The 16,790-nt window shown below is 47.5% G+C and overlaps 1 protein-coding gene across 1 annotated transcript in view; it reads right to left on the reverse strand.

Moving 5' to 3' along the window:
- The window catches only part of grid2ipa (glutamate receptor, ionotropic, delta 2 (Grid2) interacting protein, a), a 31,439-nt gene extending 15,107 nt beyond the window's left edge, over positions 1-16,332 (reverse strand). The window contains exons 1-4 of the mRNA XM_062530938.1: positions 16,087-16,332; positions 14,453-14,914; positions 13,572-13,726; positions 1,309-1,587 (exon numbers count right to left, since the gene is read on the reverse strand). Of these exons, the coding sequence (XP_062386922.1) occupies positions 1,309-1,587; positions 13,572-13,726; positions 14,453-14,914; positions 16,087-16,332 (1,142 nt within the window). The remainder of the gene's footprint in view (positions 1-1,308; positions 1,588-13,571; positions 13,727-14,452; positions 14,915-16,086) is intronic.
- Positions 16,333-16,790: the final 458 nt, after the last annotated feature.

The following is a 16,790-nucleotide window of genomic DNA, read 5'->3' on the forward strand; positions in this document are numbered from 1 at the left end:
AGCAATATTGCATTTTCCGTTCATCCATCAGAGGTAGCTCTGACTACTTACACTCGTAGGACTACAAAATGTCAGCCTTCACCCTCTGTCTATTCCCCATAATTATTCCACTATTGTGCCGGGCACATGCCTATACAGTAGATACAGTATAATCCACACAGCCTGCTCATACAGTATGTTAATTATGTGCTTTACACAAAACACCGCCGCATCCCATGTGTCACATATGCTCCTGTTTGAGGTTGCAGATATTGGAACTGAACCCAGATCAGTTTGATGGCAGAAGAAAAGGCACTCGCTGGTGTAATTATACATAATTGAGCTGAAGTGTGCCTCCTCCTCTCAATCTTAAGCTGACAGGTTACTGACAGGTGAGCAATCAGGCTCTGTAGGCACTTCACCGTGCAATTAACACCCGACATGAAATCACACTCCCGGACTTCCTCGCCCACTCAAACTACACACACACACACACACACACACACACAATGCTTCTGCAACGCTTAGAACAACAGTACATAAGAAATCTTTATCATCCTGTTCCCTTGTAGTTGTTCTGCAAGCTCTTTGAGGGGAGGGGAAGCAGAGAGGTGAAAGCTCATTTAATGGAATAACTTACAGTAAAAACGTACAGTAATTGCAAGTGATAAAATAACAGGGAAAAAAACTTGCTCACTCGCCAAGAACAAATTAATGAGCAAACATCAGGCTGCTAACACAAGTATAGGAGGCAGAAAAACATGAAGGCTGGGAAGATGAAAGGTATTCAACATTTAATATAACACATTTCTTAAAGTGGACATACTGAATTGCCAAGTCTGATAGTCAAATAGTCAATACTACACATTTCAAACATACCAGAACGCTTGTGAACCATTGTGGGATGCTGATGACCAAAATTAGATATGTATGTCATATAACTGTACAATAATAATACAGTACAGCAAATCAGCATACGATGTGAATACTACATCCCATGATGTGAGATGTGAGGTAACGTCCCATTTGGAGATGTGAGGTAACGTCCCATTTAGAGATGTGAGGTACTTTAATGGAACTGAGTGGCCTAACCTGCAGTGAATGTGAAAAAGTAAGATGCATATAATGCATGTTATGGCTGTGTCCAGTATGTGATAGACACGGGTGTCATGGTCACTGTCGGTCTTTTTTCTAGAGTTGACAAAGTGTGTCGTGTACAATATGTGCTCCAAAGAGGTTGTGCCAAGGTGTGTTCTGAGTGTAGCCATGACTACAATAAGTGGTGGTGTGGCAAAGACGGCGCCCGGTGGGCAGCTGCTGCATTCTGACCTGCGGTTGGCGTTGGAGGCGGCGCTGGCGTGCCCGGCGATGAGCGAGGTGGTCTTGCGGAGGCCGCGCGAGGCCGGGGGCAGGCCCTCCTCGTGGGCGGTGCGTGGCACGGAGCTGGCGCGCGTGGACACCAGCAGGCGCTCGGGGTGGTCCTCGCTGCGGCTGCGGCGCAGCCGGTTGTGCCGGTGCTCGCTGAAGCTGCGTCCGCGCAGCCGGCTGATCAGGCTCTGGGACACCACCTCGTCGAAGCGCTGCCGGTGCTTCTTGGGGATGAAGATCCTGAGGAACATGGCGCAGAAAGGGAGAGAGAGAAGCGGTGAGAAAGAGAGAAGAGGGGGATAGAGAGAGGAGTGAGGGTCAGAGAGTGGGGAGGGCGTGACGACGTGACGACGACGTCTTTCAACAGCTGGAGGGGGCGAGGTGATGTTGGTAGAAATATGGCTGAGCAGAGAGAGAGAGAGAGAGAGAGAGAGAGAGAGAGAGATGGGGGGTCATCCTTTGGGGGAAAAACAAAGGGGTGTGTTCAAAAGGGAGAGAGAGAGAAAGAAGGAGAGAAAGATAGAGGAGGAGTAGAGACAGAGGTGGGAAAAGTGGGTAAATGTGTGATATTACAACGAAAATACAAGGGGTGTGATAACCAGACAGTGGTAAGGAGAGAGACACACCATCCAGTCATTAACTACGAGACTAAATCGTTCTCCAGATGCGAATCATGGGTGAGATTTTCCTCACTGTGTCTATTCTCAGCGCATCTCTTTTGGAAGAGCAAGAGAGGAGAGGAACTATAGGAGGAGCCATCATAGAGACAACGAGGAGATGGACCGTGAGTAGCAGCTCGATACACACTGAAATTTAGGGAGCAGTCTTGTCTTGTTAGAGCAACCAGCGTGGACATGCCCTGGAGCCATTTGTTTCATTTCCACCTCACTCTCTTGTTTTCTCCTCAACTCCGCTTACCTCTACGAGACATCATGATGCTCATTCAGGGGGATAGACTTCCAACTTCAGCACTTTTTTTTTTACCAGTGAGTAGGTACTGTGTGGTTACTGACACAGAAACGAAATTACAGTCGCATCTGGTGCAGCGATGAGAGAGACGAGCACTGCCACGCCTTCAGGCATAAAGCACCTACATGTGGCATCACAGGGAATGAAACGCCTCAGGCAGAGTGAGGGAGAGAGAGGGGGAGAGAGAGAGAGAGAAAGAAAGAGAGAGAGAGAGAGAGAGAAAGAGAAAAGAGGCTTCCAGCTGGGATCAGCTGGATATCAACAGACGTCTCTCTGTCAGGTCAGCTCCGACGGCTTGTATTGAAGACAGGTACTGCAGTACCAGAAATGACATGGCAGAACAGACCCCGGGGAACAAAGCTTGAGAGAGCTTGTCAGCATTGTGTGAGAGTGCGAGAGGGAGATGGAAAGAGAGAGAGAGAAAGAGAGAGGGTGGGAAAGGGAGAGAGAACCTGAGGTGGGAGAAGGAGAGACAGCCAGAGAGCATGGCACCTTGAGATGAAGTGAGGGGCCACCCCGATTTAATGGCTTCTTCCTCACACTTCCACCCAGCGCCTGCCCACTCAGAGCCCTCTGACTCACCACTCATGTCAGTCTCCAGCAATCTGCAGCCAAGTGATTAGCACGGCAAGGAACCGACTCAGTTGCTTATGGCCTCTCCCACCACAGGGCCCGGGCCGGGAGTAACAGATTCTTCAGGTCGGCCGGAGGCTGTTAAATCAATGATGTGGTAATAGAGGGGTCAGGTCAGAATTGAGAGGAGCTGAGAAGACCCGCTTTGGTTCTGGCTGGAATCATACGAACAGCTTCTCCATTGGCACTGGAGGATGGTATTCCCACAGGGGCCCCCCCCTGAGAGCCGTCCCCCCCCCCTGAGAGGAGCCCGAGAGGAGGAGAGACAAGTGGGAGGAAGAGGCAACATGCCAGCTGCAGACAGAAGGCAGTAAAACCTTCAGCTCAGAAATTATCTCTACCATCTCACTCTGACTGGGCCACAGTGAGCAGTGAAATCTTGTATATCATTACAGTTCCCATATTACCTCTGAGAAGCACCAGGAGGACCCCTATTGCAGACTCTGACTGATAGTCTGCAAAAGATTGCATTAAAACAGTGTTGTAGTTGAGTGTGTTTATCCGTATGTTGTGTTCTCATCGGCTGTGCTGACTACTGCATCAAATAAAAACTAGTAGACAAATACATAAATATATCTTGCAAATCTTCAGAGAACCACAACAGAGAGCTCCAGACAGATTTCCGTCTGCGACACACAAACAGCTCTCCCCTCCATCCTCACATACACTCACACATTTCTACATGTAAAGAGAGAGAGGTCTGGGTTCAGCCACAAATAGCAGGAGTTTCACAAATAGCCCACTTTTTTATAAATTAGTTACTTCCACCCCTGTCTCCATGGTAACTGTGAACTAAATTCACACACTGGGCAATCGTGTTTATGAATCATTGTTCCCAGATCTTTATTTGTTTACCAAGACAAACAGTAGGATGAGTCAATAAAGAGAGAAAGAAATCTATACCTTGGCTGAAATGTATGCAAATGCACTATTCCATTACTCCAAATCATCACCAATCATCCCCATGCATAAGGATCACAATGGATGAATCACCACAGTTTAATCTAAATCAATCTAAATCCTCATTAGCCATCAAAAATCATCACCTGACCTCACTAGACATAATTCAACTCAAATCTCTGTTATCAATGAATTAATTGTATTATTAATGACCAATTATCAGACAGTTACACACGAATAAATCAAGTAATCATCCATTACCACCAGCACCACCATCAGTTGGTGGTACTTGTGTCCTGACGTGTATGGAGAGCTTGCAATTGGCCCATCTTTGGCCTGTGGTAAACACGGCCACCAGCGCTTACTTGTGGGAGTTTACCGGCACACATTACTCACTCAGAGACAGAGCTCATCAGGCATCAAGGTCACTCGGTGTGCCCAATCCTGCTCCACATCACCAGCACAGCTCCACATCAACGCCTGGTATGTAGGCCAGAGAGAGAGAGAGAGAGAGAGAGAGAGAGAGAGAGAGGGAAGGAGAGAGTGGGGAGAGAGAGAGAGAGAGAGAGAGGGAGAGAGAAAGAGAGAGAGAGAGAGAGGGAAGGAGAGAGTGGGAGGAGAGAGAGAGAGAGAGAGAGAGAGAGCACCTGGGCCTTGATCTTATAGCTCATTGCAGAGTCACACTGTCATCCAGCGTGCAGATGGTAATGATCTGCCCCTGATCAATCAGCTCATCTGCTTATTTCACTCTCTTATTCATTCATGTCAGCAGTAAACACACCAGAATTAGGTCTGCTCCCCCCACTGAGAGTCAAATCCAGTTCTGCAAAAAAAAAAAAAAAAATGGGTACATCATGTACATGTCTGAGTATGTGAAAACTGAAACTTTGCCACATCGGCGGAACTCACACCCCGGCTGGCATCTCGACTAGAGTGCTGGGAGCCTCAAATACTGCCCAACACTACAGTAAGCACATACAGTGCTTTTCAGAGTGTGAAGAAGAGTACTATTGTACATTTATAACATTTATAAGTGGCATCTCTTACTTTGCCAAGGAGGTAACACACATGCAAACCATTCTTACGTTTAACTCTCATTTAGGCTGGGATGCCCTCAATTAGAAGGAGGTCATAAGAAATCTAAAATTACCTATGTGGAGGGGGGGGGGTATGGAACAAGGGCATACAGAAGCAGCAGAGAAGAGAAGAGGAGAGAGGAGAGAAGAGAAGAGAAGAGAAGAGAGGAGAGGAGAGGAGAGGAGAGGAGAGGAGAGGAGAGTAGAGAAGAGAAGAGAAGAGAATAGAAGAGAGGAGAGGAGAGGAGAGGAGAAAAGAGAAGGAGAGAATGAGAATGAATGAGGAAGGCAGCTGGGAGAGTGTTATAAAAAGGAGAGGCCTGGATTACAAGTGAGACCCAGTTAGGGAAAAGTGGAGAGGAGGAGCACAAGGGCTTCAGAAAGCACAGCCTGCTAGCCTGGAAGTCCAGACCCACATCTACAAACACTGAGGGTCTGACCATGAGTCATGAAAATGGCCCACCTCGAGGGGAGGCACCAAGCATGCATTTGCAAATATCACCGCACGCAATTGGACAACACTACGACAATGTGTAATGCTGCACTTCGACATCGTAGCGCTGTCCTCGTCTGTTTAGCTCGCCTCTGGCCCGCGTATGTCAGATACAACGATGTGATTGGTTCAGCTCGGCTCCAACGGCATAGGTAATGAGCGCTGAGTGACTCGCTGAGCAAATTCAAATTGTGCTCTCGCGAGAAGTCTGATTTTTCAGGGTAACAGCCTGCGGCACTCTCAGCCAAACTTCAGGAGCACACACGAGCCACTGCTGCTGCTGCTGCTGCTGTAAGAGTGTGTGGATGTGTACATGTGTGCATGTGTATCTGTGTGTGCGTGTGTGTGTGTGTGTGTGTGTGTGTGTGTGTGTGTGTGTGTGTGTGTGTGTGTGTGTGTGTGGCTGTGTGCATGTGAGGATGTGTGTTTACAGTATCTGTGCATGAATGTGCATGTGTGTATGTTCATGTTGATGGATACTTAATTAAAACAATGCACCAGTGTGTATGTTTGTTTTTATTATTTGTGATGTGCGTGCATGTGTTTGTGTGTATCTGTAAAAGGACGTGCATCTCTGAAGTGCCGGAGAGAGAGAGTGACAGCTCACTGTGGACTCACACAGGGAGGAAGTGCATGATGCTATGTAAAGAAAGATGACTGTACTCCAACAAAAGCTGTGATAACAGGATGCCCAAACTCTCATCATTAGTCCCTTCACAGTGGGAGACAATAGGCTCTCTCTCTCTCTCTCTCTCTCTCTCTCTCTCTCTCTCTCTCTCTCTCTCTCTCTTAAAAACAACACAAAATAGAATCTCTCTCCACTCAAACAACACAACACCACATAGAAGGAAATATTATATACGCAAGGAAAGACTTGAAAATGATACTAAGAAAAAAAGAGAAACAGTCTCTTTTCACACCTCAACACAAATAAGACTTATTCCCACAAAAAAAAAGAGAGAGAAGTATCTCTAAAATTCAGGAACAATCTGTAACATAAACACCCTGTTTTAGTATCAGTCAGCAATTTGTTCATGATCAAGAGAAGAGAATCAACACATTTATAGTCTGTAAAATCAACTGTCCCAAATTGGGCAATGATGTAGCACATAGAAGCTATATTTAATCCAACATCAATGCAACAGCACTGGCTTGACAACTCACCGGGGACTTCTCTGCTCCTATACACCTGACAGTGGGGGGGCTGTAAGCACTCCCCCAGCACCACCCCACCCGCCTGTGCTACGAGACCCCCCTGAAGCCCATGCAGGAGTGAGAGAGAGAGAGAGAGAGAGAGAGGAGAAGAAAACAAAAGAAGTCTCTGTGGTCCACCTTACCGAAAGTGTTTGGAGAATCTCCTGTCCCTCCCCATGACTCTGCTTGTCTGTCCGCAGGCTCGGGCTTCTCAACTAGACGCCGGATACTCCGCCGCCGCCGCTATCTCCCAAACCCCCGAGTCCCCATGAACGCTTGAATAATGGAGTGTTCAGCAGAAAGCGAGCGAAGAGTAGAGGAGTAGAGGAGCGGACAGGTGTAAAGGATCCCCAGATGCGTCCACAGGAGAAGTGTGAGATTATAAGCCTCTAGGCTGGGGGGGGGGAACTAGCAGCTCTTCAGGAGCCTGGCGCCCTCAACAGCATCCCTCCAGGAGAAAACAAGAGGAGGTGAAGAAACAGGAAAAAAAGAGAAGGAAAAAAAAGAGAGAGCGCTTCACACTTAGTCAGCGTGCTGCCGGCGTTGACGGCGCGGTGAAGAGCGAGCGGGACCATGGCGGCGACTCCGGGATGCTGTGGGGAAAAGTCGGCCGCGCGAGAGAGCGCGAGCCCCAGCGCAGTGGCAGGCAGGGCTAAGTTCAGCTCTTCTCTCAGGTCTCCTGGTGGACGAGGATGCCTCCCTGAGTTTTCCGACCGGGAGGGAGGCGCCCGCCTGCTGTTGCCTCGGCGGAGGAGGCAGAGGGAGAGACAGAGGGAAAAAAGACGGAAAGAAAGAAAGAGTATGAAGAAGAAAGGAGAGAGATAAATAAAGAGGGAAAAGGAAAGGGAAAGGAAGCGAGGCGAAAGAGTGAGTTTGTGGGAGGAGGAGAGGAAAAGCCAGAGGCAGACGGGGAGATGAAGAGGAGGAATAAGAAAAGGATGGGAAGGAGGAAGAGAGAGAGAGAGAGAGAGATAAAAAAAGAGAGAGAGAAGGCAAGGGAGGGAGTCCCTCTCTGGGTGTGAGAGAGCTGGGCCGTGCGGGACCAGCGGAGACTCTAGCGGCGGCTCCTCGCGCAGCCTCCACGTGTGCAGGAGGGAGGCTGACTGGCAGCTGACAGACAGGCAGCCTGAGGCAGCCCAGCGGAGGAGACGGGACTGAGGGACCGCCGCAGCATCCTCTCACGTTACCACCGGCAACCGCAGCCATCCCACACGCATCTCACAGAGCATCTCAGGACCCCGGCACCCCCCCGAGTCTACACGGTACACCACGAGAGTCCCCAGGCATAAATACACTCAATACAGTCCTCCTCAAACAGAGTTTTAATCATCACAAAGTTCCTTCAGCATCCAATCTAAAGATCTCTTCACAGATTGGCCAAATGTTGGAGTCTTGGAGTACTGAATCCAGGTGCATTAGTTGTCTTGTGAGATATGTGGAAAAAACCCGCCCATAATTCAGTCATCTGAAATTGTAGAGCATACCTCCCCAACCGCCACCAACCAAACCACCACCATTAACTCCCCCCCGACTTTCCCCGATGCGTTATAATTTTTTAAACAACTTTTTTCAGAAGTGCGTCACAAACCTGAGAGACGCAGTGCTAAAGGAAGTAGGCTGCGTAAAAATAGAGTGCGTCCGCTGGGGAGAATTCAGCAGATTTTTTCTCTCTTTTTTTTTCTTCCTGAGGACAGTGAATGCAGTGGCTGGTCAGGTTTCAAGAGTGGACCGAAGAGGACACTAATTTGCCAGCGCTGATGAGCCACGCTGATGGGCTGCCCAGAGGAGGACTCAGAGAGCTGTGGGAGCCTGCATGCCACCCTCGCTGATTTGTTTTGTAAGTGGCCAAGGTCAAAGGGGTCGGGTTGTAACGTAAGGAGAGAGTGCTTCGATGCAATGGACATACCAGTTTGACACAGAAACACCAACAAATATGGCAAGAAGTTTCCACCGAATAAAACCACAAAGCAATGAGACGGGTGCCACAAATACTGCTTCATGAATACAATTTAGGAAAAATCATACAATCAAGGCAGGAGAGCAAATGAGCTCTTTTTGTATTTGATGTTATGCATATCTATCATTACAGTCTCACCAGATGCTGGGCAGTCCTGATGGCTTTGTATAGATATAATGAGAGCCTACTCCTGTTCTGTCTACACATCATTTGTCAGCTTTACTGCAGGCTGTCATTACCATCACTCCATTAGCATGGCATTGCCTTGGGGCGTGCAGTTACGGCGCTAGCAGGCTCAATCCCCCGAGACCTGCAGCCTAATCATCTGATCTGGCACACACGACTGGAAGCAAAACGCTTCCCTCGTTATCCCCCCCCCATATCCTCCTGTCTCCACTGCCTTGACAACTCTACACTGAGACCCAGTCCTATAGGGGGAGCTCAGACGATCCAACAGAGACATTATGGAGAGCCCCCCCTGGGAGAGCAATCAGTGCTCCAGAATTAGTTCTGACAAAACCCATCTTCTGATTGTAGGAGGTGATCATGAGTTAGGAGATGAATGCCTGCCTTAGCTGTCATTGTGGCCCGTTAAATGGACCATTTCACCAATGTCTAAATCTTTGCAGAAAATTCCGTTCAACTACTAAGGCTTTTAGGTATTCATGGACAAGCAAGTTGCTACCTGATAAAGAGGGCTAAAATGGAACAACTTCCTGTACTCTAAAACCTGATAGACAGCTGTACCACTATGCTTTTCCTGCATTAAGCTAACCCTTCTACTTTGTTTGTGCCCACCTCGTATTGTAATGGCATAACTCGAATGCGACACCTCGGTAAGATGGGCATAATTTGGGCAATGACTAATGGCGAATGAGAGAAAGTGGAATAGAGCATACAGTATGTCCAGGGTTCCAATATGTGGTTTAATGTTCTGCATTTCTCACTAGGTCACTTTGACACTAAAAGTATGCTCCTACATTGTGACCCTGTATGATATCTGTACTGTTCCTAAACATGAATAATGTAAGGCATTAGGGTTGATGTCACTTCTTGTTTTCTGTTTTACATCAAAAACCATTTGCGTCAGTAGTACTTAAACTCCAACTATTTCCTTATCCAGTTTGTGCAGCTGATGGATCTTTAGGTGAAGTCATGCTGTCTCTCCCTTGATGCGCATCATTGAAAATAAAACTCTGTTCCTGATTTTTCCTACCATTGGTTTGACTGGGTCTTCACTCATCTGTGGTATCAATATTACCATCAGGAGTCAGGCAGACGGTCAGATGTTTGGAAAACATCCCCAGTACACAAATAGGTCATTGTGCACTGGCCTCTAGACTATAGTCTCTCATGCTTTTAATGCAAAACTCTCCCCTGATGTCCAAGTGGAGCTCAGCTTCAGAGCTGGAACATCACGTTGAGTGGTTAAGTGTGCCACCAGCACCCGCACGGTTACATGCTGCCACTCAGACATGCCACCACTACGACATGCTTCCATTTAGACATGCCTCTATTTCGACATGCTGCTATTTAGACATGCTACCAATCCGACACATTTTAGTACCCCCATTCCGACAGTTTACAAATCCTATTTTTTTCCAAGTCAATTTAACGGACCCTATGAGCCCGACGGATGCAAAGTGCGTCAAAAAACACACCCATTCTTCTCTGTTACATTGCTCCGTGATTATTAGTCACAGCGAGATGAGACCTATATTGCATGAAAGAGCAGAACCGGGGCTTTCCAACGAGACTAGACACGTGTCTGTACGATCAAGTATAAAGTATAAAATAAAATCAAATGAATTTAAATCAAAGTATATCATATTTACAGTCTATATTGCTCTGCGTTCACGCACACAGCCACTGCTCTCGCTTGGATTACTCCGGGACCAGGCATCGCACAGACATGACAAGCATATCAAATGAAAGAGGAGAAACAGAGCTTTCCGTTGATACCAAACACATCGATCCTTTTGTGTTATAAAAACAGACGAAGTGACAAACAAATAAGAATGTCATATAGCTTCGGCTCGCTACTTTCGTTTGATTTACTCGTGAAACGCCTGGTCAAAAATATATGACTTGCATGTCAGATAAAAGAGGAGAGCTAGAGCTATCCACAGATACCAAATACAACCTTCTAGGCCATAAAAAAGACGAAGTGACAGCAAAATAATAACTGTAACATTAATAGCCTATTAATTACCTCATGTCGGAATGGCACGTTGTTTGAAAAAAAAGTGAAATACCGCCACTGCGACCATGAAAAAAAAAAAATGTCGGAGTGGTGGGACTTTTTCCCATAAGGTGACATGCCTCCACTACGACAATTGGACGTCAATGTCGGAGTGCTGGTATGTCGGAATGAACGGCGGATACCCACCCGCACGTGAGGTGGCTGAGTTGGGCACCATTTCGGCAGCAAGAGGAGCAGAGCATTTCCAATTGTCAAGTGTCAAAATGGTAGCCAGCATCCCTATAGCTGGTATGGCACTAAAGCAGCAGCACGCAATGGGCTCAGAGCACTTTGTCAGCTCTGCGAGAGTGGCACTTTAACAAACCCAAAACAGCACAACAGCATAAAAAACGACAAATGAACACTTCACGCCGCAACATCCCAACATTCACTCCTCTGAGAGATCATTTCAGGAGGCCAAAAGCTCTTAATCAACATGTGACTAAAAAACATCATTACCATTAAACCATCAAAACAGAGTGAAATGGGTTTCCCAGAATAGCTCAAACTGTCAGAGAGCCAACATAACTAGGAAATAGCAGACACATATGACTACTTCATCACCTCTCTTGGGTAATAAGAAGATATGAGACAACTAGCGACAGCTAGAGTGGCAGTAAACTGCATGTAAGAGCAACTCCTAAAGCCACTTAATATTGGAAAGCATAACCAGGGAGGCTGCAGCTCTGTGATGAAGGACCAAATGGAATGGACTAAACTGAATTTATCATCTCAAGATACTACCCTGTTGTCTGTAGCCTGACATCACATCAAATCAAAGTCTGGGACAATCTCCACCATTTCTAAATGAAACTACAAAGATTCCAGGTCTCTGTTCACTGAAGATAAAAATCCTGAAGAAGCATGCACTTCTACATATTCAGCACTCATGAAATAAGCACATATGCTGCCCAGAATGCATACATCAATTGGTCTAGGAAAAGGAACGGGCAACACAATCCAAAGTCAACCTAGTTTCACAGAACAGGGTACAGAGCCAGCATGTCACACACAGCCAGGAAGAGCAGAGGGGAGAGAGGTGTGAGGAGAGAGAGAGACGCACAGAGCAACTCACCTCAGACAACTCATTGCTGGTGTCCCACATAATCCTTTACACCTTGAGGAAATTCAAAGCATTTCTATAGCATGTAAGCATATTGCATTTGGATGTGCAGGGAGGAGACAAAGAGAGAGAGGGGAAGACAGATGAAGAGGGAAATAGAGAGAGAGAGAGAGAGAGAGAGAGAGAGAGAGAGAGCAGATTCACTGCACAGAATGTATCACATAAATAACAGATTTGGACATAACAGCACCAATCTGCACCACCAAGCACAGCAACAGAGAAAGGGAAAAAGGGAGGTGGGGGCTTCCGACTAAACAACTCTGTGATAAGTACTAATATTGCACATATGCCTGTGAGAGAGGGAGGGGGAGGAAGAGTGGGGGGGAAAGAGGAAGAGGGAAATAATATTGGGCAGATGAGAGAGGAAGAGCGGAAGAGGTGGATGGCGGTGGTGGTAGACGCGTGAGCAGAAGTGTTTGTTTTTTTGTACTTTTCCAATCAGCGCGGAGAATAAAGCATCTGGCTATTCCCCGGGGCCCAGCACACACCCTCGTTTAGATCTGAGCACTGCGCAGAGTGCGCCAAGATGATATCTGAGGAGGGCGACTTCAAACCAGGCAGCCCCCCTCTCCTGCGTGCAGCGGACTCATCTGTGACAGGCTAGGTATTCAAACTGATCAAAGACAGCTACTCTCCTTTCTTAAGGGATGTTCTATCCACATTTGCACAATGAAAAAAAGAAAACAGATAACTTTTTTTTCTCCCCCCATTGCTGCAAGTGATTGATTTTTTTTTTCTCTTTTTTTTCTCCCAATTAGGATGCCGGGCCTCTCTTCTTCGCCTACAGCCCATTGTTACTTCAGCAGTATTAAACACATAACCAAGAGGTCACACGCAGCAGGGGTGATGACAATCATTGACTACCAAGCTGGCTCGTTTAGAACAATAGTTAATTGATCGGCCAGGGCCAATCAATTCTCCCGGTTTCCTGTACACTTTGCTTGGTCAGCTAAAAATGAAGTGGCCATTGGCTACTATAGGCAAAAAACAGCGAATCAACCTCCATTCAGGACTTTGTAATTCATGATATCTCAATAGGCCTTGACTACAATCACAGCATATAGATTTAGATTTCTCCACCATTGAATCTGCTTCAAGCCAGTCTCTTGCTGAAGGCCTACACACACACACACGCACACACGCACACACGCACACACACACACACACCGATTAAGATCATCCCACGCATGCCAGCAGTCTTCAACAACATGAGCTGTATACATCAAACAATGGGCACCAATTTTTTTGTTTCATCTGCTCAACAGACTTTCTTGAGACTGAACAAATGTGCCTGCTCAGTAAAATATTCACAAGCTGTCCCGATTATGACAGAACTGTCAGCAAAGGCTGTCTTTTTCTTTTCATAATAGGCACACCGTCAGGGTTAGACATTGGACAGCCGTTGTCAAGGGCACATGACTAAATAATGGCTGCTAGCATCTCTCATGTCATGCCATCTTTTGTGTGTGTGTGTTCACCAGGGGGAACCTCAACCGACTTGCTCTCAGGAGATCCTCTCGTCTACCAATAACATCTCACCATCAGTGCACAAACATTGACAGAACGCTGCGGTATTCACCACGTGACGAGGACTGGTGGTCTATGGTGGTCTATGGTGGCATGCTGAGGTGCTGTACCTGACGCTCTCGATGAGCTGCTGATGCTCCTCGGTGATGAGGATCTCGGGCAGGATGCAGGCCAGGTTCTCCACGTCCCTCTCGGTGGCGTACTGCTTCAGCACGTCGAACAGGCGCTCCTTCACCTCCGGCTCGTCCCCCAGGATCTCCTCCACCTGTAGGGGGCAGCAGACTTCACGTCAGAGAGGCAGCACATTGGGTAGACAACCATTCCCTAGGCTAATCATGGCATTCATGCCCGAAGGGTGAAGGATACTTCTCTACTTTGTTCTCTTTGGAGACTGGCTTTTTGTTAGTGGCGTTATCACATCAACTGATATCAACCAGGCAGATACAGTTACTGACACAGAGGGCAAATGTTTGCACACTTGCTGGAGTCTGAAGATCTGCGAAGGGTATTGATATTACAAGACCTGAGTCTGCTGTGCATACAGTGGCTTATTATAACACAACACAATACAGAATGAACACAAAAATGTGAAGATATTTTCAGCCTGTATCCCTCTACTGTAGACTTGACAATCTAAATTTGTAGACACGAGACACAATGTATCCACAAGAGACACTGGAGCTCCTGCCACAGTCAGGATACAGTTTTCCTCCCGTGATCTGTATCATTCTGTACACCAATACACTGGCGAGGGGTGTTAACACTGTTCTACAAAGCCAAAAGGCAGTAACTGCATTTTTGGTCAAAAATGAGTTATTCATCAGACAACTGTCTGATGAAGGGCTAGGGGCCCGAAACGTTACGTCGTGGTGACTATTAAAGAACACTGAGGAGCATTATCTGGTGTGCGGACTTCCTGTTTCTGGATGTGCGTGCGGTACTCTTTTTGCAAAAATGAGTTATTGACATTTTTGGGACGTTAAAGACGCACCTTCTTATTGAACTCCTGGGCTTTGTGTTTGCGGTCCTGGCGCACGCTATCCCCGCTAATGTGTGGCGGGGTGACGGGCCCGGCGCCAGCCACAGCGCTGCCCGGGGTGCCCATGTTGATCGGGGTGGTCATGCCCGCTGCTGCTGCTGCCGCGTTGGCTGCGGCGGCGTTGGCGGCCGCGTGGGCCGCCGCCTCCTTCATGCTGGCGCTGGCGGAGCGGCGCTGCCAGCGGTTGATGCTGAGCACGCCCAGACGCAGCGTGCGGCCCTGCGAGGCCTTGATCATGGCCGCCGCCATCTCGTGCTGCTTGACCGGCAGCCCGTTCACCTCCATCACGTAGTCGCCCGCCCGCAGGCCGCTGCGGCCCGCCGGGGAGCTGGGAGCGCAGTCCTCCACCAGCAGGGGGCTGTCGCCCACGATGGTGAAGCCGAAGCGGCCGTCGGGCCCCGGGATGATGTCAATCTTGAGGGTAGAGGGGGCAAAGGTCAGGTAAAAAGGTGATAAACCTACGTGAGTTCCCACAGCGAAAACAAGAAGGGGCAACAAGTGGGCCTGTGGCAAAAGTCAGCTGGCAAAATTGGTGATACGGGGTGGTTAGAATCTCTAGTTTCAAACTCACATTTGTGCTGCTTCCACCATGTATACTGCTATTTCCCGTTGTATGCACCTCCAAAAAATTCACCAACAAATATATTTTATCAGTGCAAGATCATCGCTTATCGCTTATCAAGCCAGTTGTAATATAGCCATGCACTGCTCTCAGCTCAGTGAAACAAGAAAGCTCAGTGAAAGGCATCGTTTTCTTTCATTGTGAAATGAGCTGTGGTTTGTTTAGCATGTCTGTCAACAGGTTTCGCCAATTCAAAGAAGGTCTTTGATTAGATAAAAAATATAGCTGGCGAACATGTCAACAGTTGGCCTCTGAGACAGCTGGATGTCTTTAAATCATTAGGCTAGCGGCCTATTTTGGGGGGACTTCATTAATATGAATGATAAGTCCAAGATCAAACCCCCAGAGGTGGGTCAGGGTCTCTTGAGTCATGTGCTTCTAATGAGGATGTTCATAACTTAAAAGAACTATTTAATTCTGAAATAATTAAACTCCAAAAAGAGAGCCACCAAGGCAAAGGAACAGGGACTTAAAGTCTGTCAAAAAGAGATTGTTTTCTGGAATCGAGTTCTCCAGTAACCTGAACCTGATTTTAACATTGTAGCAAAGATTTCTGAATACAAACCACCTTAATATCTGACTTGATACAGGCCCTTGCCTCAGATTGAGGACTTTTACCACATACCTATACTACATACCATACAAAGCAGATCATGCTCCTAATACTACAGAACACACAATAACAACAACAACAACAACAACAACAACAACTGCAACAACAACCATCAACAGTGAGACATCCTGATAAAATCCCTCTCAGTTACTATGCATTGAATCTTGTATTTGACTTTCAAATGTGTCAGTCTTGAATTCAGACGCGCTTACATAATTTTTAAGCAATTTACAAAAAGGAGCTAAGCTGCTGTCAGAGAGTAGAACCCAAGCTGAAGAGCATTAGTGGTGGTGGTGGTGTGTGTGTGTGTGTGTGTGTGTGTGTGTGTGTGTGTGTGTGTGTGTGTGGCACCTGTTCTATGCGGGACACCACCCCTATGCTGGGGGGCACGGTCTTGATGGTCTTGGCCAGGGCGACGAGGGCCTGGGGGCTGAGCGTGGACACGTTCTGGCCGTCCACCTCCAGCACCTGGTCCCCCGGCTGCAGGCCGGCCATGTGGGCACTGCTGCCCTCCACCACGGACAGGATGTAGCTCGGCCCGTCACCGCCCAGGCGGAAGCCAAAGTCCTCCGGCCAGCCCTGGTTAGATGGCGGCATCATGCTCAAAGCTACACACACACACATACACACAAATGCACACACACACACACACACACACACATATGCACATATGCACATATACACACATAAACACGCACAAACACACAGACACAATACAGTATCAAGATCATCTTTCTTTAAAAATAAATAAATAATCAAATTAAAATCAAAATGTCACCTCTGGAATCCTGATGGAGTACTTTCAAGAGAGACACAAACTCACACGTGGCGCATTAGTACTAAATAAGCCCGGTCTGATCATTAAATCATGAGACTCAAGCAGTCACTCAGTACTAATGGAAAAGAGGGTCCTGCAGTGTGTGAAGCCTCCTCCGTAAACAAGGCTCCTTAAGAGGCTGATTCCAGATCAGCTGGCCCTGTTCTCCACTCACTGCAGGCGCCTCTCCCCTCATTCTGTCAAAGCCCTTCTGCACACCTTGAGTTCCTCTCGCCCC

This window comes from Sardina pilchardus, chromosome 3 (genome assembly GCF_963854185.1).
Source record: "Sardina pilchardus chromosome 3, fSarPil1.1, whole genome shotgun sequence".
Classification (NCBI taxonomy): domain Eukaryota; kingdom Metazoa; phylum Chordata; class Actinopteri; order Clupeiformes; family Clupeidae; genus Sardina; species Sardina pilchardus.